This window comes from Salmo salar, chromosome ssa12, assembly GCF_905237065.1.
Source record: "Salmo salar chromosome ssa12, Ssal_v3.1, whole genome shotgun sequence".
In the NCBI taxonomy this organism is placed as follows: domain Eukaryota; kingdom Metazoa; phylum Chordata; class Actinopteri; order Salmoniformes; family Salmonidae; genus Salmo; species Salmo salar.
This window is the reverse complement of record NC_059453.1, coordinates 63,929,685-63,953,804: the sequence shown is the minus strand read 5'-3', so window position 1 is coordinate 63,953,804 and position 24,120 is coordinate 63,929,685. Positions and strand designations below refer to the sequence as shown.

General features: G+C 42.7%; 2 protein-coding genes across 2 annotated transcripts in view; both read left to right on the top strand.

Annotated features, from left to right (window-relative positions):
- LOC106565585 (prostacyclin synthase) overlaps positions 1-1,179 on the top strand; it is a 29,546-nt gene extending 28,367 nt beyond the window's left edge. The window contains exons 9-10 of the mRNA XM_014132869.2: positions 244-395; positions 752-1,179. Coding sequence (XP_013988344.1) covers positions 244-395; positions 752-902 — 303 coding nt within the window. The 3' untranslated portion in view covers positions 903-1,179. The remainder of the gene's footprint in view (positions 1-243; positions 396-751) is intronic.
- Positions 1,180-6,350: 5,171 nt separating this feature from the next.
- The window catches only part of LOC106565586 (potassium voltage-gated channel subfamily B member 1), a 90,338-nt gene continuing 72,568 nt past the window's right edge, over positions 6,351-24,120 (top strand). The window contains exon 1 of the mRNA XM_014132870.2: positions 6,351-7,212. Coding sequence (XP_013988345.1) covers positions 6,658-7,212 — 555 coding nt within the window. The 5' untranslated portion in view covers positions 6,351-6,657. The remainder of the gene's footprint in view (positions 7,213-24,120) is intronic.

The following is a 24,120-nucleotide window of genomic DNA, read 5'->3' as shown; positions in this document are numbered from 1 at the left end:
CACGGCTAATAGGCGTGGGAAGGGATTTAGTTACACGGCTGTGTCATTCTGTTGTCCTTCTCCACCCTACAGTACCAGCCAATTAGTGGAATATGCAGGGAAATTGAAATAATATGCTAATATTGCCATCTGATATGATATGGTTGCGTGTTGCAGGAAGCGTGGGGGAACAGTCATGTTTGATCACCATTTGTCAGTATGAGCTGGATTCACTGCTTTACCTCCCTGTGTTTCCTGTCATAGAGATTCAAGTATGACCGCTTCCTCAACCAGGAAGGCTCTGTGAAGAAGGACTTCTTTAAAGGAGGGAGACGGCTCAAGTACTACACCATGCCATGGGGCGCGGGCACCAATGGCTGTGTGGGCAAACGCTTTGCTATCAGCTCAATCAGACAGTGAGTGTCTGAGTGTTCCCTGTGGGTGTTAGGGGAGGGCAGAGGAAGTCGGAGGGTGTCAGAGGTCCCCACCTCACCAGAGTCAGGGACAAACTCAATTCTGGGACAGACAATTGATTTGGGGAGATGGAAGGCTTAGCAGCTGTTTGTGACTACGCAGACTCCTCCAGGTGTCTATGCAAGATTGGGTTCCAGTGAGAGGAATTTCACTGCTATGCAAATAGCCCATTCCAAAGGAAAATACAAATGGGGTATGCAAAAACTGGTATATGCAAATAGAAAATGTTACAGTTTGGACACGTTTGTAATGTATTATGTCAACAACTTACCTATTGTGTCTCTCTCTGTGTGTTCAGATTTGTGTACCTGGTGCTGTCTCATCTAGAACTGGAGCTGTGTGATCCAGAGGCTCAGATGCCAGAGGTGAACACCAGTCGCTATGGGTTTGGAATGTTGCAGCCTGAAGGAGACCTGGCCATCAGATATAAACCTAGACGGTCACGTTGAAGACAGAGAGGGGTGCGGAGATCTCTCAAACCAGACATCAATTCATGCTCATTTCAAAGTGTTTGACATATGTCAATATAAAGTATTGTATGTATTTTTGTACCAACACAAATGTACAGTGTAATGTTATTGTGCTATTTATCTTGAATTATAATTTATATATTTCACTTTAAAGTGTTTTTGTTCTTCACTATTTTGTTTATACAATATGCTGTATCAATGATTAGCTTGGCTCAATAAAACCAGCCCCAAGTGTTTAAAGTGCTTTCCATATAAACTCTTGCCCCACCTAATTACAATTATATATTTTTTAAATGTTCACAACAATTTGGAGCTTATCTCAGTGATTAAATGGTGTCATAAATCCCCTCCAGTCTCATGACAGTTGTGTCCATTGCATCAGAGAACTATTTGGTAGATGCTTTGAGAGTAATGGGGTGGCTGGCCGCTCTTTAAACAGAGCTAAGCACACATTCGTCACACTGACATTGCCCTGCTGGTCGGGGGCAGAGTGAATGGAAAGTTTAGATTTATATGTCATTTGAAAATAAATTAATAGCCCAGTTGACCAATAAGAGCTGGCCTACTTTTTAGTCACTCTTTACATTACTGAGTCCATATCCCCCTAACAGGTTTTTGGGGATCCTAGCAGCATAACATTGAGTGGTAAGCTTATGCATGTACAAAGAGGTTGCAATTGTAAAGCATGTTGTACCCAATGATGTATATAAACCCTGGCTTGCTGATGCAATGTATTGCCCATTGAGAGGCTTTGGAAACCACCGGTCGGCCATATTGGCACTCCCTACTAGGAGCAGTCCTCCATAGGAATTAATCGAATTCTACAGTATTTTAATTAAAAGGACAAAATGACATGTATTTAAGTATTTGTTTGTTGTAGTGGAGACAGTAACATTGGTACTCTAAAGAAAATACATTTAAGGAAAATGTTTTTACATTTTTTTCTTTTTTTAAATGTTTAGTTCACATAATATAATTTCAAAGTATGCATTAAGGCATCTGTAATATAATAAAGGTGTCAAAAACGAATGTAGACATTAATAAATGCATTCCTATTGCTTCCAAAATCTTTTTAACAATTGAGGAGTACCAAGATAACTGTGTGGCTTCTTCAATAAAGTGCCCCCTGTCAGTCATTCAGGGTTTGTACTGTACACATCGTTGGTTGTACCAAGTGCAATGAGGGTTCCTCAAATGACAAACTTTGGAGACCCGCAAATGACCCTCATATCCAGATTGTATAACTTTGATATAATAGCCTAATAGGGTATACAATACAATACAATAGAAGGCATATCATAGTAAGGATGTAACATAGACACCTGCTCTCTCTTGCGCACAATAGTGCTGTTGAACCCCGTGATTGCTGCTTGATTTGTTCTCTTATGTTTTTGCGTCATCATGTACGTTGGCCATTGATCATGCCTACTGCAGGGGACACCAAAGCAGCAACCTTGCCAAGACTGTAAATCTTGTAAAATACCTTTAGCTTAGATCTTTTCCCACAAAATACTGGTTAATGATGATACTAATATTTAGTCTGTTTTGTGCAAATTATAGCCTAGTAAGCTGCTGTACATAAAAGTTGCTTATTGCGCTAAATGGATACATTTCAAAACTTTGTTCTGATTTAAATGGTGTGATTTTTTTTTAATATATATTGCCTAAATAATGTCTTACTTGTTTATGATAGCCTTCATTGTTTGCTTAAATAGAGCACGTAGTGGTCAATATCATTATTTGCGGTTTCCAGAGTAGACCTGTAGTCATCATGTACTACATGTTGGCCGTTGATTATGCCTACTGCAGGGGACACCAAAGCAACTACCTTGCCAAGATTGTAAATCTTGTAAGATATATATATATATATATATACACTAGTGTGCAAAGCTGTCATCAAGGCAAAGGGTGGCTATTTGAAGAATATAAAATATAAAATATATTTAACACTTTTGGTTACTACATGATTCCATATGTTATTTCATAGTTTTGATGTCTTCACTATTATTCTACAATGTAGAAAATAGAAAAAATAATTTGCTACATGCACCGGGGCTCCGTGGACCCGGGGCCAGACCGGCGCTCCTGCGGTGTATGAGTGGTTCAGGTGCGCAGAAGTGTGGCGCGACGCTCATGTGAAACTCCAGCACGCCATCCACTGTCAGAAGCAGGCACACCGCCACCGCAGTGAGACTCCAGTGTTCCATCCTGGTGATCGTGTACGGCTCTCTACCAAGAACCTCCCACTCCGCCTGCTCTGCAAGAAGCTGAGCCGCCAGTTTGTGGGGCTGTTCAAGGTTCTCTGGAGGGTCAGTGATGTGTCGTATAGATTACAGCTCCCCAGTGACTACCGCATCTCACCTTCGTTTCATGTCTCCCTTCTCAAGCCGGTGGTTCCTGGTCCTCTGGCTGAGGCTGTCCCCAACGATACCCCTCCACCCCCCATGGATGTCGAGGGAGGTCCCACTTATACCGCTAGATCCCTACTGGACTCCCGACGTCGTGGGGGTCGGCTGCAGTACCTGGTGGACTGGGAGGGGTACAGTACAGAGGAGCGGTGTTGGGTTCTGGTGGAGGACATTCTGGATCCCAACATCATCCGTGATTTCCATCTTTGCCACCCAGACCGGCCCGCTCCTCGTCCTCGGAGCCGTCACTCTGGCCAGCGTCGTCCCGTGGCTGGAGCTGCGCATCATGGGAGAGTTGCAAAGAAAAACCCATATCTCAGACTGGCCAATAAAAATAAAAGATTAAGATGGACAAAAGAACACAGACATTGGACAGAGGAACTCTGCCTCGAAGGCCAGCATCCCGGAGTCGCCTCTTCACTGTTGACGTTGAGACTGGTGTTTTGTGGGTACTATTTAATGACGCTGCTGGTTGAGGACTTGTGAGGCATCTGTTTCTCAAACTGGACACTCTAATGTACTTGTCCTCTTGCTCAGTTGTGCACCGGGGCCTCCCACTCTTTCTATTCTGGTTAGAGCCAGTTTGCGCTGTCCTGTGAAGGGAGTAATACACAGCATTGTACGACATCTTCAGTTTCTTGACAATTTCTCACATGAAATAGCCTTCATTTCTCCAAACAAGAATAGACTGACGAGTTTCAGCAGAAAAGTCTTTGTTCCTGGCCATTTTGAGCCTGTAATCGAACCCACAAATGCTGATGCTCCAGATACTGAACTAGTCTAAAGAAGCCCAGTTTTATTGCTTCTTTAATCAGAACAACAGTTTTCAGCTGTGCTAACATAATTGCAAAAAGGTTTTCTTGTAAGAAACGACGCTGCAGAAGAGAAGCAGGTACGGGGAGTTGACATTTAATTAGGAACTGACATGCAACAGGACAGGAACAGCGTCAGAACTGGGAAACACAAAGACAGACGACAATCAATGCAGCAGTCTGGCGCCCTCAAGCACCAGAGGGGAAGAGCGGGAGCAGGTGTGACATTTCTAATGATCAACTAGCCTTTTAAAATGATAAACTTGGATTAGCTAACACAACGTGCCATTGGAACACAGGAGTGATGGTTGCTGATAATGGGCCTCTGTACACCTATGTAGATACTCCATAAAAAATATGCCGTTTCCAGCTACAATAGTTATTTACAACATCAACAATGTCTACACTGTATTTCTGATCAATTTGATGTTATTTTAATGGACAAAAAACAAGGACATTTCTAAGTGACCCCAAACTTTTGAACGGTAGTGTATATATATATATATATATATACACAGAGTACGTTCCAAAAGTTTGGACACCTACTCATTCAAGGGTTTTTCTTTATTTTTACTATTTTCTACATTGTAGAATAAACTATGAAATAACACATATGGAATAATTTAGAAAACAGAAAAGAGTTAAACAAATCAAAATATATTTTAGATTCTTCAAAATATCCACCATTTGCCTTGGTGACAGCTTTGCACACTCTTGGCATTCTCTCAAACGGCTTCACCTGGAATGCTTTTCCAACAGTCTTGAAGGTGTTCCCACATATGCTGAGCACTTGTTGGCTGCTTGTCCTTCACTCTGTGGTCCAACATCCCAAGTCATCTCAATTGGGCTGAGGCCGGGTGATTGTGGAGGCCAGATCATCTGATGCAGCACTCCACTCTCCTTCTTGGTCAAATAGCCCTTACACAGCCTGGAGGTGTGTTGGGTCATTGTCCTGAAAAAACATTGTCCTGAAAAACAAATGATAGTCCCACTAAGCGCAAACCAGATGGGATGGTGTATCGCTGCAGAATGCTGTGGTAGCCATGCTGGCGAAGTGTGCCTTGAATTCTAAATAAATCACAGACAGTGGACAAAGCACCATCACACCTCCTCCATGCTTCATGGTGGGAACCACACATGCGGAGATCATTCATTCACCTACTCTGCATCTCACAAAGACACGGTGGTTGGAACAGAAAATCTCAAATTTGGACTCATCAGACCAAATGACAGATTTCCACCAGTCTAGTGTCCATTGCTTGTGTTTCTTGGCCCAAGCAAGCCTCTTCTTCGCATTGGTATTCTTTAGTAGTGGTTTCTTTGCAGCAATTCAACCACGAAGGCCTGATTCACGCAGTGTCCTTCGAACAGTTGATGTTGAGATGTCTGTTACTTGAACTCTGTGAAGCATTTATTTGGGCTGCAATCTAAGGTGCAGTTTACTCTAATGAATGTATCCTCTGCAGCAGAGGTAACTCGGGGTCTTCCTTTCCTGTGGCAGTCCTCATGAAAGCCAGTTTCGTCATAGCGCTTGATGGTTTTTGCGACTGCACTTGAAGAAACTTTCAAAGTTCTTGAAATGTTTCATACTGAGTGACCTTCATGTCTTAAAGTAATGATGGACTGTCGTTTCTCTTTACTTATTTGAGTTGTTCCTGCCATAATATGGACTTGGTCTTTTACCAAATAGGGTTATCTTCTGTATACCAGCCCTATCTTGTCACAACACAACTGATTGGCTTAAATGCATTAAGAAGGAAAGAAATTCTTCAAATTAACTCTTAACAAGGCACACCTGTTATTTGAAATACATTCTAGGTGACTACCTCATGAAGCTGGTTGAGAGAATGCCAAGAGTGGGGCACAAAGAGAAAGCTACTGCTTAATTTCTCGTCACACTTTTATGAACCATTGAGCTTTTTTTACAACTACATGCACTTTTGGGAAGACTATTTCCCCGAGTCTGGACCCTCTTACTTATCGGTGTTAGGCTAAAATCTCTTTAGGGTGATCAGTTCAAGAACACCTTCAAATATCAGGCCGTGGCTGCCTCGCTCTTGTGAAACACCGCTCTTCTATGTGGTGCTAAAGTGAAATGATTTCAGAGCTGAAGTTAGGGGACAGCGCACAGCGGGGAAATGTGATGGTTTTCTATACTGACATATAGGCGTTTTCAGCACTGGACAGCGCTCGCGAGTGTTGTCGAGTTTATCATTGCGCATCCCCCACCATGCTCACTCATCAGCGAGGAAAGCGGCTGTGCGGATTAAATTATCTATTTGGTTCTCTGATGAGTGGATAAACCACCTGACATTGCGTTCTCTATCAGGCCCGTAGGTCATCGGGCTCGATGGCAATTTTATATAGTTACCCCTGATGTTTCTCTTTTCCCCTTTTGTAGCCATTGGAATAGGGGAGAACAGACCCTAATGTAGGACCGTGTCTTCTGGACCTGTCTGGCCATATAGTTTCGGACATTATTCATTCTCAAGTGACTGAACGTCTTGAGTGAGGATGAATAAAGGGGGCTCTCGGTCGACCACCTCGCTTCCACCGGAGCCGGTGGAAATAATCCGGAGCAAGGCGCACTACCGTCGGGTTAGACTCAATGTTGGGGGTCTCCTCCACGAAGTTCTATGGAGAACGCTGGACAGGTTGCCCCGAACAAGGCTGGGCAAACTACGAGACTGTAACACCCACGAGTCTCTCATGGAGATATGCGACGACTACAGTTTGGATGATAATGAGTACTTTTTCGACAGACACCCCGGGGCTTTCACGTCCATTCTGAATTTCTACCGCACGGGAAAACTGCACATGATGGAGGAGATGTGTGCCCTGTCGTTTAGTCAGGAGCTGGACTTCTGGGGTATAGATGAGATCTACCTGGAGTCCTGCTGTCAGGCCAGGTACCACCAGAAGAAGGAACAAATGAACGAGGAGCTCAAAAGAGAGGCCGAAACTATGAGGGGCAGGGAAGGCGAGGATTTTGATACCACATGTTGTTCCGAGAAACAAAAGAAACTGTGGGATCTCCTGGAGAAGCCGAGTTCATCGTTAGCTGCTAAGGTAAGCAAAGTCAGGTATACCTGTTCAAGTTTGTCTGAACTTTTCCCTGCATGGTCTTACTGCTCTGTCATGGGATTGCATGTCATCTTGCTTTAAGTGGATCGGCAGTTAATAAGCGAATGTAACTTCACCTAGGTCCTCCTAGATAAACATTATTGGTGGCTTACCGCCATATTGAAGAGTTCAATTTAGTCATTTGCATTATACTCAACAAATAATAAAAAGGTGCTACATTTTGTTTATGACATTTTGTTTATGACACATCATTTGCTTAAATTGTTCATATTTAAACAATTACATGGCCTGTCCTTGAGGGTGGGAGTTGTTCTAAAGAGGTAAGTCATAGCTAAGGATTAGCATAACTTTAGGTTTCTAGACTTATAAGTACTATGACTCACAGTTTGAGTGTGTTTGTGAGGAAGCATGTCATTGTAGGTTGACTTCACTAAAGTTGACATAAACCATCGTGTGGCCTCTGATGCCTGGCTGGCTCCCTTCATCTCGGATCCAGTGCTTTTAATCTGTCATGTTCAATGGCTCTGGAGAGCTCCTGGAAAAGCACTATTCCACTTCTCCTGTACCAATGAATGAATGTAGCCTATCACTGAGAGGTCGCCTGTCAATACCAATAGAGAGGTGAAGGTGTCAACAGAGCATTAGCTCCATCATGACAGACTGATCTGATACTATGCATGCAGCCGATTTTACCCTCATATTGAATACTTAGAAAACGGAGTTTTGTCTGGAGACAAGTGGGCAGTACTGGGAAGTGGGAAGGCACAGGTACAAAGACCAGTTCGTGATCAGTGTGTGATTGAACGCATGCATTTTGTAATTATCTTGTCCCTCTCTGTCATTTTCAAACTCCAACAGTCTCTTTGATTTTAAACCCAGTGTGATTCCTATAAAGGTCTCTTGAACACGCCTGTCGTTCATATTTGTATAGGTAAATCGAGAGAGGAAGGAGAGAGCAAGATCTCTTACTGGAGGTATGCATCTCAGGGCACTGGAGAAAATAGATGCATGAATCAAAACCACTACATACATGTAACTCTTCAACTATTTATAGTGACTTTATCAAGTATCAAACTGATTCTGGTCCCATCCTCTTGTCTTTGGATTTCATAATGAGTGTCTGTAGTTGGGAAATTATTCCTGATGACATTTTCAGTGTTTAATTAGCATGATTAATAACAGCCCAATACCATGTTCTGAATACTACATCTGTAAATAGATTGAGTAATATTTGGGAGAGTGGGGGTCAATATTACACAGGTGTCATTATATAGCTGGCTTGGCAAATGTGGGTGTTGTGTTGTTTTCTTGTTGTTGACCTTTTTCTGCTTACTTGTAACCAAGACAGCATTACGTTTTTATGAAGACGTTGTAGAGTTCATGGATCATACCCACTCCGATTTCTACCTTGAGTATTTTTCACCTGCTCTGTCTACTATTATATATTACAGTGAGGTCCAACAGTATTTTGGCAGTGGTACATGTTGTGTTGTTTTGGCTCTGTACTCCATTACTTAATATTTGAAATGATACACTGACTATGATACACACAATGATACACAATTATACACTGTCCCCCCATTTCAGGTAACCAAAACTATTTGGACAAATTCAGTTATATGTGTGTTAAAGTAGTCAAACCTTTAGTATTTCCCATACTCCTAGCACACAATGACTTCATCAAGCTTGTGACTCTACAAACTTGTTGGATGCATTTGCAGTTTGTTTTGGTTGTGTTTCAGATTATTTTGTGTCCAATAGAAATGAATAGTAAATAATCTATTGTGTCATTTTGGAGTAACTTTTATTGAAAAGAAGAATATAATATGTTTCTGAACATTGAATATTGTGGATGCTACCATGATTATGAATAATCCTGAATGAATCGTGAATAATGATGAGCGAGAAAGTTACAGAGGCACCAAAGATCATACGCCCAAGACATGCTAACCTCTCACCATTACCAATAACAGGGGAGGTTAGCATTTTAGGGTGGTGTGGTATTTATATGTATGAAGATAGTAGTACAGAGTTACTATGTTCTTCTTGTCTAGTCAACATGATTCAGATTCATCTCAGTGCATTTGGCTCATGCTGCACAGTACGATTAGTGCTGTCTGAGGACATGGATATCTCTAAGGGGCTCAGAAACTTCTGAATGGAGGGGTGGGAGCAGGAGGGGGATGCGGAGATGAGGCAGCGGGAGTAATTCGTTCACTTGACAAATAGGGCCCTTGTCCCATGTTTTCCCTCCGTAACGAGGGAGGGGGGATAAAAGTGTCACGCTAAGGTCTAATGGCAGGTGACGGATGCAGCCTTGTTTTCCCATGCTTAATTGAAGGGTGGCATCGTTAAATTAAGCTGTTCCTAAACACAGATTCCATGCAATTTATTTTTCAGTGCAGATACATTTTAAATTGCACATTAATTACGCTTGACTTTGTGTCAGGTGATGGGTTAAGGGAAAGTGCGATTCACAGTATCTATAACTCAAGACGTCACCCTGGCTGTGCCTGGCCCTTTGGCGTTAAAACCTCCACAAAATACACATTCCTCATAGTCAGACCTGCTGTACAATGAAGGACACTGTGTATGCACGAGCCTCCCTACTGGTCACAGACGTCAATTCAACATCTATTCCATGTTGGTTCAATGTAATTTCATTGAAATGACGTGGGAAAAACATTGATTCAACTACTGTATTTTTGATACGCTCTCATGTGGTTGTAAACTCTCAGAGGTCTCCATGTCGACATATTTTGGGTTTTTCCTTCTGAATAATTCACCCAAAGAATATAGAATCTCTGGGAAACAAAATGTTTGAGATCATTAATTCATCCATTATAGATGAGTCTCCTTTCATACGTACAGTATGTCTGCAAAGCGTGTACTGTGTGTATTCACTGAGAGGAAAGGGTAAGCAGCTTGTGAATGGAAGACCTGGCTGGTGCTGCACTAAAGCATGTCTCAGCATGTTTCTGCCTCATAGACCACAGTTCACTCTCAGTGCCCTCAGCACCATGGCCATACAATATGACAAGCTCACAGTGCATCAGAGGGTTGTAGCCTGTGCACTTCCATCTCACCTTACATTAGAAAACTGTTTAAAGAGAAGATCACACACAGACAGGATCAGATGACAAAGCTACTATCAATGATAGTACTAGTTTGATTCAATATTTCATTGATTGTCCTATGGCAACATTATTTTCCCTATACAACGTCAGGACATGTCTGCTGGGTGATAAAACATACCAGGGGCAAGCAGGTTGTTGAGTCACCAGGTCGTGGCTATCGGTTGTGAGTTGATGGTGATATTTCCATATTTCCACTCTGCCCTGTTCCACTGACATCCCCGATTCTCCGTCTCCACATACAATCACAGCACCCTCCCCAGTCCAACCTCCAACCTCCCCATCCCCTGAAAGTCAAGCAATGGAACCTAAAACGACTGCAGTTTGGACCCAGAATTGGACTTTAGCTATGCAAAAAGGATGCTAGTATGGTTTTAACTAAATGGCTTGGAAAATCAGAGTACAGAGTTACAGCCATGATTCAGTGGTGCTTGACCGTGATCCAAATGCACCATACAGCTGTAGTTAAAAAGCCATTTAGTTAATACTATTTCATAACTATACTGAACAAAAATATAAACCCACATGCAACAATTTCAGAGATTTTGCTGAGTTACAGTTCATATAAGGAAATCAGGTAATTTAAATAAATTCATTAGGCCCTAATCTATAGATTTCACAAGGGTGGGCCCACTTGGGAGCCAGGCCGACCCACTGGGGGGCCAGGCCCAGCCAATCAGAATTAGTTTTTTATCCCACAAAAGAGCTTCATTATGGACAGAAATACTCCTCAGCACCCCCGTCCGCCCTCCCCCATCTGATGATCACGTAGGTGAAGAAGCTGGATATGGAGGTCCTGGGCTGGCGTGGTTACATGTGGTCTGCGGTTGTGTGGCTAGTTGGACGTACTGCCAAATTCTCTAAAACGACATTGGTACAGACTTATGGTACAGAAATGAACGTTCACTTCGCTGGCAACACTCTGTTGGACATTCCTGCAGTCAGCATGCCAATTGCACACTCCCTCAAAACTTCAGACATCTGTGGCATTATGTTGTGTAACAAAACTGCACATTTTAGAGTGGCCTTTAATTGTCCCCAGCACAAGGTGCACCTGTGTAATGATCCTGCTGTTTAATCAGCTTCTTGATATGCCAAACCTGTCAGGTGGATGGATTATCTTGGCAAAGGATAAAATGCTGATTAACAGGGATGTAAAAAAAATGTGTGCACAAAATGTTTTTTGTGCACAAAAAGCTTTTTGTGCGTATGGAACATTTCTGGGATCTTTTATTTCAGCTCATGAAACATGGGCCAGCGCTTTACATGCTGTGTTTATATTTTTGTTCAGTATAAATGCTAATGTATGGATTTACTACCACAGTATATTTGTGTTGGACTTTCCTCATACAGGACTGTGATGCCTCTTGTGCATCCCTGAACCCTGACCCTCACAGTAAACACTTGGCTATACTCCTGAATGGGTTTGTGCTAGTTACAGTCACCCACTGCTATTTACGGTCACCTGCTTTAGGTTCTATCTCGTATTTTCCAGAAACATGTTTTTTACTCAACCCCCGTCTCTGTCTCTGGTTGAGTGATGATGATTAGGCCAACATTATGGCCAGGTTGACAGGTCCTCTGTAAATAATGAATGAGGGACTCCAGCAGCCTACAGTTCAGCGTCCCTGTTCACATATCCTCATGTTTGACCTCTCACTTCTTAAATGTCACCATTGGAACTTATCTGCAGTAGTTGATTTTTCTACCCACACAAGTTTTTTCAAGTTTTATTAGTCGTATGTCACAACTTCCTCCGAAGTCGGTCCCTCTCCTTGTTCGGGCAACGTTTGGCGGTCGACATCACCGGTCTTCTAGCCATTGCCGATCCACCTTTCATTTTCCATTTGTTTTGTCTTGTCTTCCCACACACCTGGTTCCAATTCCATTCATTACATGTTGTGTATTTAACCCTCTGTTCCCCCCATATCCTTGTCTGGAATTGTTTATTGTAAGTGCTTGTGCACATTATGTCTGGTGTGCGTTGGGTGTTGTACCCATTTATTGATTGTTCTATTTTCCGGTGGGTCTTTATTAATAAACTGCGCCGTTGGAAACACAGTTTTTGCTCTCCAGCGTCTGACTTCTCTGCCGCCCGTACGCACCCCTTACAGAATTCCGGACCAAACTTATGGAGTCAGCAGGAGCAGGTACCCTGGGTATAGGGGTAGAGGAGCACGTCCGGGAGCGCGCAGCAATGCTCCACCTTCTTGGCACCGCCATGGACCGCGTTGTCCAGACAATGGACTGCTGGGAGAGACAGGGAGTTCTCCCAGCGCCTCCACCAGCACAGCCGGGGTCTCCACTACGTGCCCCTCCTTCTCCTGGTCCCAGTGGGATTCGTCTCTCCCTTCCCCAGGAATATGATGGGACGGCTGCGAACTGCCAGGGGGTCCTCTTGCAGCTGGACTTATACCTGGCAACCGTCCATCCGGCTCCTTCAGGCCGTGAGAAGGTGTCCACCCTCATCTCGGGCCTCACCGGGAAAGCCCTGGAGTGGGCCAACGCCATGTGGAGAGAGGGAGATGCGGCATTTGACCAGTTTGAGGAGTTCACCCGCCGTTTCCGGGCAGTCTTCGACCACCCGCCCGAGGGTAGAGCGGCGGGTGAACGCCTCTTCCATCTGAGGCAGGGGACGAGGAGCGCCCAGGAGTTCGCCCTGGAGTTTCGGACCTTGGCTGCCGGCATGGGATGGAACGACAGGGCCCTGATCGACCATTATCACTGCAGTCTGCGTGAGGACGTCCGTCAGGAGTTGGCCTGCAGAGACACCACCCTCACGTTCGACCAGCTGGTGGACCTGTCCATCCGGCTGGATAACCTGCTGGCTACCCACGGGCGTTCAGATCGGGGTCTGTTGGTTCCATCCCCTCGCACCCCCTCTCCGATACCCATGGAGCTGGGAGGGGCGGTGCGCAGGGAGACTGGAGGGGGTTCCAGCTCGTGCACCATCTGTGGCCGCAGAGGTCACACTGCCGGTCGGTGCCGGGTTGTTTCCTCTGGGTATCGAGGCAGCAGGCAGGGCACTCTGGCGTCACCCCATTCTCACCCAGAGCCCTTTGTTGCACATATGTTTGTGTATGTCACTTTTCCTGAGTTTTCCCAGCATAAGGCGCTCGTCGATTCAGGCGCGGCTGGGAATTTTATAGATAGATCGTTCACCCATAGTTTAGGGATCGCCATTGTTCCCGTGGCTGTGCCCTTTGTTGCACATATGTTTGTGTATGTCACTTTTCCTGAGTTTTCCCAGCATAAGGCGCTCGTCGATTCAGGCGCGGCTGGGAATTTTATAGATAGATCGTTCACCCATAGTTTAGGGATCCCCATTGTTCCCGTGGCTCTGCCCTTCCCCGTTCATGCCTTAGGTAGTTGACCATTAGGGTCAGGGTTGATTAGGGAGGCCATCGCTCCTCTTGGCATGGCGACGCAGGGGGGTCACAAGGAGAGAATTATTCTCTTCCTTACTGACTCTCCTGCGTTTCCCGTGGACTTCTCTGCCGCCAGTACGCACCCCTTACATCGTATGTACAGGATACACACAGTATACACCTTCCAAATAAATGCTTACTTGCAGGTTCCTTCTCGACAAAGCAACAACAATAAGAAATAATAAAAGCTAAGAATATGAACATACAGTAAACGGTTCAGTAGAATATAATTTTAGGATAAGTATATTACAGGAATCTCAATTTCTAGTCCAATATTTACACGTCTTTTGGGGAACGGGGGATTGGGGGGCAAGTGTTTAAATGATGCAGTATTTAGTAATCATAATAAGAGTCTGTTTGCAGAAGATGTGTGTGTAGTAGAAATATGTGTGTGTGTGTGTGTGTGTGTGTGTGTGTGTGTGTGTGTGTGTGTGTGTGTATGTGTGTGTGTGTGTATTGATGTGTTCATGTCTGTGTGGGTATGTGCGTAAGTGAGTGCATGTGTGCTATTGGTGCGGAGAATCAGAGCAGGCTGTCAGTCCGGTTTAAGTGTTCAGCAGTCTGATGGCTTGTAGATTGTGGCTTGCAGACCTAATGCTCTGATACCATCTGCCCGATGGTAAGAGAGTGAACAGCTCGTGGTTAGGGTGTGTGGTCCTTGATGATGGCTCAGGCCTTCCTCAGGCACTGTTTCGAGTAGATGTCCTGGATGGGTGGGAGGACGGTCCCAGTGATGTACTGGGCTGTCTCCACCACCTGTTGGAGGGCCTTGCGGTCGTGGACAGAGCAATTCCCGTACCAGGCTGTGAGGCAACTGGTCATGATGCTCTCGATGGTACAGCATTAGTATTTGGAGAGGACCCAGGGTGGCATGCCAAATTTATTCAGCCGCCTTAGGAAGTAGAGACGCTGTTGCACCCTCTTGACAAGAGTGGTGGTGTTGTTGGTCCATGACAAGTCCTCGGTGATGTGGACGCCGAGGAACTTTAAACTGCTGACTCTCTCTACTGCAATCCCTTTGATGTGGATCGGAGCATGTTCCCTCCTCTGCTTCCTGAAGTCAACAATCAGCTCCTTTGTTTTGCTGATGTTGAGGGAGAGGTTGTTGTCCTGGCATCACAATGCCAGTTCACTTACCTCCTCCCTATAGGCTGACTCGTCGTTGTTGGTTATCAGTCCTACATCCGTTGTGTCGTCAGCACACTTGATGATGGAGTTGGGGTCGTGCGAAGTCACACAGTCGTAGGTAAACAGGGAGTACAGCAGAGGGCTGAGGACACGCTCCTGGGGTACACTGGCTCTGTGTGAGTAACGGCTTGAAGCTGCTACATACTGGAAGGTATTCAGGCTGTCTTAGAACACACTCTCTGCATTATAAGAGGGTTGGTCAGTGTGTGTGTGTGTGTGTTTGTGTGTAGTAGCAGAGACATCTGCTAGTAGTGGTAGTAGTGTTACTCTGATACGGTAGGCTTAGTGGCTCCCTCCATTAGGCAATAAGCTTATGTAGATCACCTCTCTGGGTGGATACCCTCCAGTGCCAGTAGTACAGTGTTGCCTAGTTCCGCTCCAAACCAAGTGGGTCAAACTGCTCTTGGCAGACTACTGTGAAAGCACAGAAAGCAGATGTCTCTGCCACTTACCCTATGGTCAAATGAGATTACCTTGTTAATTGGATGTTATTATTTATACCTGTCCAGACCTTACAATATTTAGCAAGCAGAGACTTATTAAGCTATTTTAAACACATTACTTAATTTACCACATTCAGATGCCTATGGTGTATTACTGTAGCGGTACAGAAATATCCGTCCCATTGAGGATGGATCTGTTCCATTTATAGAGGATCAATCCAGCCATGATGACAGGTATCTACAGTCAGTCAGTTGTTGTAGGCTAATTCGGATGTCCTCATTAAAATGTGAAAGAAACCCCACATTTGTAAGGGAAGCCTTCCCAGTCAAAAGGTATTACAGAACATCAGCCTGTGTCTAGCCTATATCCTGCTGATACAAGGTGTGTGTAACAGTCAATTAGTCCTTTCCTCTTCTGATCTCAGTTCCATATTAGGAATGACTTTTGGCTCATTATCAGAAAGTGCATTTAGGAAAGTAATAAACTATATACTTAATGAACTTATTATATGCTATGATAGTGAGTAGTTATGTTAGCTTTTCCATTGAGATAAGATACATGTTATCATGTTATCCTTTGCATGTTATTTGTATTGTTTTCTATGTAAATGTTTGTCTGTTTCCACCAGAACCGCATTATCCTTAGAACCGATTTGGCCACCAATGTTTTCTGAGCAAAAAAAAACATGTTTTTTTTTGTTGCAATTTGTTATTGTTCAACATAAAAGACTGTAAAAACACCAGAAAATCAGCTCCAAGTATTCCCATGCATAATAGAGAAATATTTGTAATCGTATACGAATGTAAGCAAGGTTTGAAATTATTATGTTACAGTCAAATATTATATATATTTGGGCTTCTTGTGGTCAATTTACAGTCTACAAATGATTTGTATTTCTGTTCCGGCCCCCTGAAAAAAAAATGGCTTGTGGCTAAATCTAGTTGATGATCCCTGCTCTAAAGCATAGCTTAACCTTTGAGAAAACAAAGGCATAGCTCAAAGGAATAAACAGACAATTAGACAACTTTTTGATTTTGCCTGTTAGTGACATATCTTTAAGCCTTGTCTATTTTTAGTTTAGATTTGAAATCCATGAGCACAGGGAGACATCAAGCACACAGCCTTCAGAGATGCTCCTCTTCACAGCTTGCTCACAAACATTTACATTTACATTATCGATTTTTCACGTCTTTGATAGCATTTGATCAGTGTGTGGCAGCACATGGCTGGAGAAGGAGAGGAGCCTGGAATCGATGGAGAAAATCTCCTCCATCAGTGTGCTGCTGAAAAGAGGATTAAATTGTTTGTGTTGTTGCCAGTGTTTCCCGTATGTGCCATATTTTCTAAGCCTGGTAGATTTTTTAAAGCCTTCAAAGACTGTCTCTTTGCAATCACAGTAAACTACTGAGGCAGCAAGAAACATATATTCTGCTGTCAAGCACACATTCAGATGCATGTAGTATGAGATACTCCCTTATTAACTTGCCTCTGAAAGCAACCTTGTGGCTATTTGGCAGAATGGGGTCCTGGAGAAATGTGTTGTTAATGTGTTGAAATTGAGGTCATACCTTTGGGCTACGGTTTCCTCTCCATAGAGAGTATGAGTGGTGAAGAAGGTGGTTCCCTGGGACACTATTCAGGGTCAGTGACCTATAAATAGCTTCCTCCATTGATGGAGGTCATCTATTACCTGTATGGACAGCAGCTCCTGCCTGGCTCACTATGCTCCTCCGGGGCAGCCTTTGAATCGGCCTGTGCGTGTGACTAACCATACAAAGCTGTTTTATTTGTTTTGGGATGTATTCTTTGATTACTTGATGTTATTTCATTGATACTACGGCCCATACACTGTAAAACCAAGTGTTTTCTGTAACACTTTTAAATGCTTCAAGGCATTTAGAATTTAAATGAAAACGCGTCACAGTGTGTAGATTGTAAACACCAGAACATGTTCATTCGCTGTAACACTTTAAACACATAAACACGTTTATTCAGCACAAGGCGTTTAAGTTTTAAACACTACTGCATGTATTTGCATATTTCCCAGCATGCCTTTAAAGTGAATATGAGAGATACCCACCCATGACTGTGTTGTTAGTGACAGAGAAATGGTTGTTGTATTCAGAACACAAAATTACAGTTTAAAACAGCTGAAGCCTTCAACAAGTGACTGTGTAAGTGAATTTGTATCAATTTAAAGTACATTTCTGACCACATATAATGCCTTTCATAAGACCTTTGTTATGGGCTAGTTATCCTTGACATTATGGTCTGAAATTTGTGACTCATGAGCCGCATTAGACCTGTAAATTACAATACTGTGGTTTGTGAAGTGATTAGTTATTCCTATCAAAATCCAGTCAGAAGGAGGATATCTAACAATTGGAATATTTGACCACGCCACAACCTGCACTCATAATGATTGCAATGATGAAAGACTTAATAAACAAGACTACCTAAAACATCTCAACTGGAACAACCATCTCAGTAACAGGTCCAATAAATCCAACCCCTTACAGATTGGATTAGTTTAGAAACATGTAAGTCATTTATCTTTGTTTAGTATAAGATCAAGTAATCAATCAGTGTATGAGGGCGGCAGGTAGTCTTGCAGTTAAGAGCGTTGGGCCAGTAACTGAAAGGTCGTTGGTTTGAATCCCCAAGCCGATTGAGGGGAAAATCTGTCGGTGTGTTCTTGAGTAAGGCAGAAGCATTTGCTAAATGACTAAAATTTAAATGTAGGAAACATGGATATATAAAAAAATCTACCTGCAAGAAAGCATGCTGGGAAATATGATAATGAGGCCCCTCCCCATGTCTTGTTCACTCTGAGAGACAATGGGTTATAAATGTGTCAAGTTTCATGGTTTTAGAGTGCAAATCAATAATCAATGCACTTGATACACATACATTGCAATGGTCTCAGGGGCAACCACCACAAAGAAAGGTTAAATGCTAGGGTTGGTCAATATAAATGATGCGTCTCTCAGACCATATCTATACAGTATACCCAGGGGCAACAGGCTTGGCTGTGCGTGGGGTGCTACAGGTGAATTAAACATCTGTACCCCATGTCTGTTCTGTTAGAGCACTGAGAGTGAGCAATAAGAAATTACATGAATAATTAAATGAAACAACAACATCGAACAGTGTGCAAATTATACCATGACATTCAAGAGGGCCTCTATTGGGTGCACAAGATTTTGAAAAAAAAATATGGGCCTAATTGTAAAGACGTCATTTAACGGTAAAAATGTATTACTTATTAATGTGGCATGAACCTGTCGTGATTGTGTTCATGCCTGCCCAGCAGCAAATGCAAACCTGTAGTGTATTCAATGTTTAAAAAGGCTTCTAAAGTTTATAATTTTCACTTAAAATGTTCATTAATTATAATCCACATAATAATTCACATTTCCTGTTGCTGCAGGATTATTTTCCTGCTGTGAGAAACTATTCAAATTAAGATAGCATATCTATACCTGCGTACGTTCGTCCACTCCAAAATAATTCTAGCATCCAGCAGCATCCGCCATTTGATGAATGGAACACCAAAAAGTGTAGTGACATTCAGCTATTGTCATTAGGCCTACTCTCTTGTAGCCTGAATTAATTTATGACAAATTAACCTTTTTTCTTAAAAGAAAAGTCAGGACAACTGAAAAGGGGTTGAAATACGGGATTGTCCCCGGATGACAAGTGCACCCACATGGAATATATATTAAAAAAAAACATGACAGAGAGGTAGGGTGTTTGTTAAATTTGGAATATTTTTTTTCTTCATATTTACCACTGTAGCAGTTCAAAATTGCATTTGAAACAAATAGGAGAATGGTTAAATTAGCAATAAAGTATTTTGAGCCCCACCATAAATCACACTAACATCGGAAAAAAACTAACAAACTGACTGATGAAGAAGACTTTCGTTATAGATCCAGTGTTATGGTGATTTTGCATGATTATGCATGTTTGTATATTTACCTCATATCTATGAAATGGTTTGTATAAATTACTGCATTGTATTTCTTGTATTATTTCATCTCAGTTGTAGTTGAAATGTTATATCATTATCTCTGGTAATAAGTGCTAAAATGCTGATTAAGTTATTTTGACCTAAGTAATCAGAGCGGAGAGAGGGAGAGAATGAGAAACAGGGAAGGAGAGAGAAAGACGAGAATGAATGATGTGGAGTAAGGAGAGAGAGCTGAGATGGAGAGATGAGAGAGAGGTGATATGGAGAGACGAGAGGGAGAGCTGAGATGGAGAGACGAGAGAGCGTAAGAGAGGGGAAGATAGCATTTGCGTCAGTGCTCTCTGTCTGTCACTGTGCCTAGCGGTGTCAGGCCAGCGGGAGATATATGGCAATTGAATCAGCAAGGCAACGGAGAGGCTGTGTGCCATGGATTTATAGGCATTCAGAAAGCACCACAGCCAGACACTGTCACCCAGCATCGACCCCTCAAAAACATCTCCTTCAACGCAGATCATAGGACAGTCTGTCACACATCTTGTCAGCATACTCCACTTCTCACACATGTTCACACGATCATTGGCACGCATACACACACACACACATCCATTCCTAGTCTAATCTTATGTCCTAGTAGTCATAAAGCATCTGCGGCGTCAATCATTTATATAACACAAACCCCAGCATGCTACTGTACTGTAATTCTAGAGTGGCCATCCATCGTCAAGTCATGCTGAGCCAGTGGTCCAGCGGTCCACGCACGTTACTTTGCCTTTCAGACTTTCTCTATCTCTCTGTCTGTCCAGGGTGTGTCCTGACTGTCCTCACCCGACCCGACTTGCCTTTCATCTTAATGCAATTGTCATCGATTTTCTCCGCAGCTTAAAACAATTTGCTTGTCAACCCATACTGGGTGAAAATATATGGGACCTGGCGGGAGCTGTAGAACACTGTTGATGGCTTCACCTTGACAGAGCACATAAAACTGTCAACCTCAGCCCAGGCGGATACCCAGTTAATCCTTAAGAGTCTAAGCCAGAGGGGAGGAATTGTTTGGAATTGTTTTAAGATGGTCATATCAAGGATCATTTAGCAATATGATTTGGAATGGAAACACTTTACTTGACTGCCGGTCATGACACGGTCATAACCATGTCATAATAAGTCATAATAGCTGACATAACTTGTCATAACCTTTTATAATTATGGTCATAACACTGTCATGACACATATACTGTATTTAGACCTGTTGTGACATATACTGCGTTATTTTATGGCTGGTTATGACACCTACATAACGTTTCAAAACCCCAAAAACCTACCACACAAGGCAAAACATTCCATTACACCATAGCCTACGTGTTAACAGTATGTTTACGTCATATATACAGTACCAGTCGAAAGTTTGGACAGAACTACTCATACAAGCGTTTTTATTTATTTTGACTATTTTCTACATTGTAGAATAATAGTGAAGATATCGAAACTATGAAATAACACATATAGAAACCAAAAAACTGTTAAACAAATCAAAATATATTTTATATTTGAGATTCTTCAAAGTAGCCACCCTTTGCCTTGATGACAGCTTTGCACACTCTTGGCATTCTCTCAACCAGCTTCACCTTGAATGCTTTTCCAAAGGTCTTAAAGGAGTTCTCACATATGCTGAGCACTTGTTGGCTGCTTTTCCTTCACTCTGTGGTCCAACTCATCCCAAACCATCTCAATTGGGTTGAGGTAGGGTGATTGTGGAGGCCAGGTCATCTGATGCAGTACTCCATCACTCTCCTTCTTGGTCAAATAGCCCTTACACAGCCTGGAGGTGTTTTGGGTCATTGTCCTGTTGAAAAACAAATGACAGTCCCACTGAGCGCAAACAAGATGGGATGGCGAATCACTGCAGAATACTGTGGTAGCCATGCTGGTTAAGTGTGCCTTGAATACTAAATAAATCACAGACAGTGTCACCTGCAAAGCACCCCCAACCATCACACCCCCTCCTCCATGCTTCACGGTGGGAACCACACATGCGGAGATCATCCATTCACCTATTCTGCATCTCACAAAGATACGGTGGTTGGAACCAAAAATCTACAATTTGGACTCATCAGACCAAAGGACAGATTTCCACCAGTCTAATGTCCATTGCTCATGTTTCTTGGCCCAAGCAAGTCTCTTCTTATTATTGGTGTCCTTTAGTAGTGGTTTCTTTGCAGGAATTTGACCATGAAGGCCTGATTCAAGCAGTCTCCTCTGAACAGATGATGTTGAGATGTGTCTGTTACTTGAACTCTGTGAAGCATTTATTTGGGCTGCAATTTCTGAGGCTGGTAACTCTAATGAACTTATCCTCTGCAGCAGAGGTAACTTTGGGTCTTCCTTTCCTATGGCAGTTCTCATGAGAACCAGTTTTATAGCGCTTGATGGTTTTTGTGACTGCACATGAAGAAACTTTCTTCAAATGTTCCATATTGACTGACCTTCATGCCTTAATGTAATGATGGACTTATTTGAGCTGTTCTTGCCATAATATGGACTTGGTCTTTTACCAAATAGGCTATCTTCTGTATACCACCCGTACCTTGGCACAGCACAGCTGATTGGCTCAAAAGCATTAAGAAGGAAAAAAAATACACAAATTAACTTTTAACAAGGCACACTTGTTAATTGAAATGCATTCCAGGTGACTACCTCATGAAGCTGGTTGAGAGAATGCCAAGACTGTGCAAAGCTGTCATCAAGGCAAAGGGTGGCTACTTTTGTCAATGGTGTGCGTACTGGGAGCGGAGTCAGGTGCAGGAGAGCAGAGAGTTGTGAACAGGCGCACACTTTATTTAGGCAGGAGAAACCTCCAGCCAATTGGCAAAAGTGCAAAACGCGCAAACAGTCACAATAATTATGTACAAACAAATAAACATACCTCGTGAAATAAAACACGGAATAAACGCATACCAGTATAGCGTGTCAAAATAGACACGTAAGACAAAACAATCTCACAATAACACGAGGGGAACAGAGGATTAAATACATGAAGTGTAAATGTGGAATGAAAACCAGGTGTGCAGGGAACAAGACAAAACAAATGGATGAATGAAAACTGGAGCGGCGATGGCTAGAAAGCCAGTGACGTCGACCGCCGAACGCCGTCCGAACAAGGAGAGAAGCCGACTTCGGCGGAAGTCGTGACAACTTTGAAGAATCTCAAATATAAAATATATTTTGATTTGTTTAATAAAACTTTTTTGGTTACTAGTTGTGATGTCTTCACTATTATTCTACAATGTAGAAAATAGTAAAAACAAAGAAAAACCCTGGAATGACTAGGTGTGTCCAAACGTTTGACTGGTACTGTGTATTTTTTAAATTGACCATATTAAATTATCCTTGTAATTGAGCACCCTTTGATGTCAGACATGCACATACCCCAATGCTCTGTTGTTGATGACTGGGATGAATGCAGGAGCAGATTTCAGGAGCAGGAGAAGACACGTGATAGGCCTATCTGGCTTACAGTTTATGATTATGATGATCATAATGCTTCTTGACAGTATCATAAAGTATATTTTCTTAGTCCAAGCAAAGTGACACAGGAGGGTCATAATGCAGTATGCCATTGGAAGGGAAGACAGTAGCAGGTGACCGAAATCTGGTTTGTGACTACTATAATTTCCCATTTTAGCCAATTCAATTGCAGTATTTGTATTTGTATTTATTATGGATACCCACTATCTGCTGCCAAGGCAGTCGCTACTCTTCCTGGGGTCCAGCAAAATTAAGGCAGTTTATACCATTTTTAAACATTACAATACATTCACAGATTTCACAACACACTGTGTTCCATAAGGCCTCTACTCCACCACTATCACATATCTACAGTACTAAATCCATGTGTATGTGTGTGTATAGTGTCATTCTGTCATTCTGTTACAGATTTTTGGTTAATTCTGTTACAGATTTTGTAAGAGTGTATTTAAAATATGATTAAAAAAAACATGACTGTGAAGATTTCTTTACAACAACAACAAAAGATTTGAGAAACAAACTTTCAAACGAAAGGAAATTCAGATGACCGTCCTACCCATGCTAGATTACGGAGACGTAATTTATAGTTTGGCAGGTAAGGGTGCTCTCGAGCGGCTAGATGTTCTTTACCATTCGGCCATCAGATTTGCCACCAATGCTCCTTATAGGACACACCACTGCACTCTATACTCCTCTGTAAACTGGTCATCTCTGCATACCCGTCGCAAGACCCACTGGTTGATGCTTATTTATAAAACCCTCTTAGACCTCACTTCCCCCTATCTAAGATACCTACAGCAGCCCTCATCCTCCACATACAACACTCGTTCTGCCAGTCACATTCTGTTAAAGGTGCCCAAAGCACACACATTCCTGGGTCAAGCCTCTTTTCAGACTGGAACGAGCTGCAAAAAAACACTAAAACTGAACAATTTTATCTCTATCTCTTCATTCAAAGACTCAATCATGGACACTCTTACTGACACTTATGGCTGCTTCACGTGGTGTATTGTTGTCTCTACCTTCTTGCCCTTAGTGCTGTTGTCTGTGCCAATAACGTTTGTACCATGTTTTGTGCTGCTACCATGCTGTGCTGCTACCTTGTTGTGTTTCTACTGTGTTGATGTCATTTGTTTCTACCATGCTGTGTTGTCATTTGTTGCTACCATGCTGTGTTGTCATGTGTTGCTGCCATGCTTTGTTG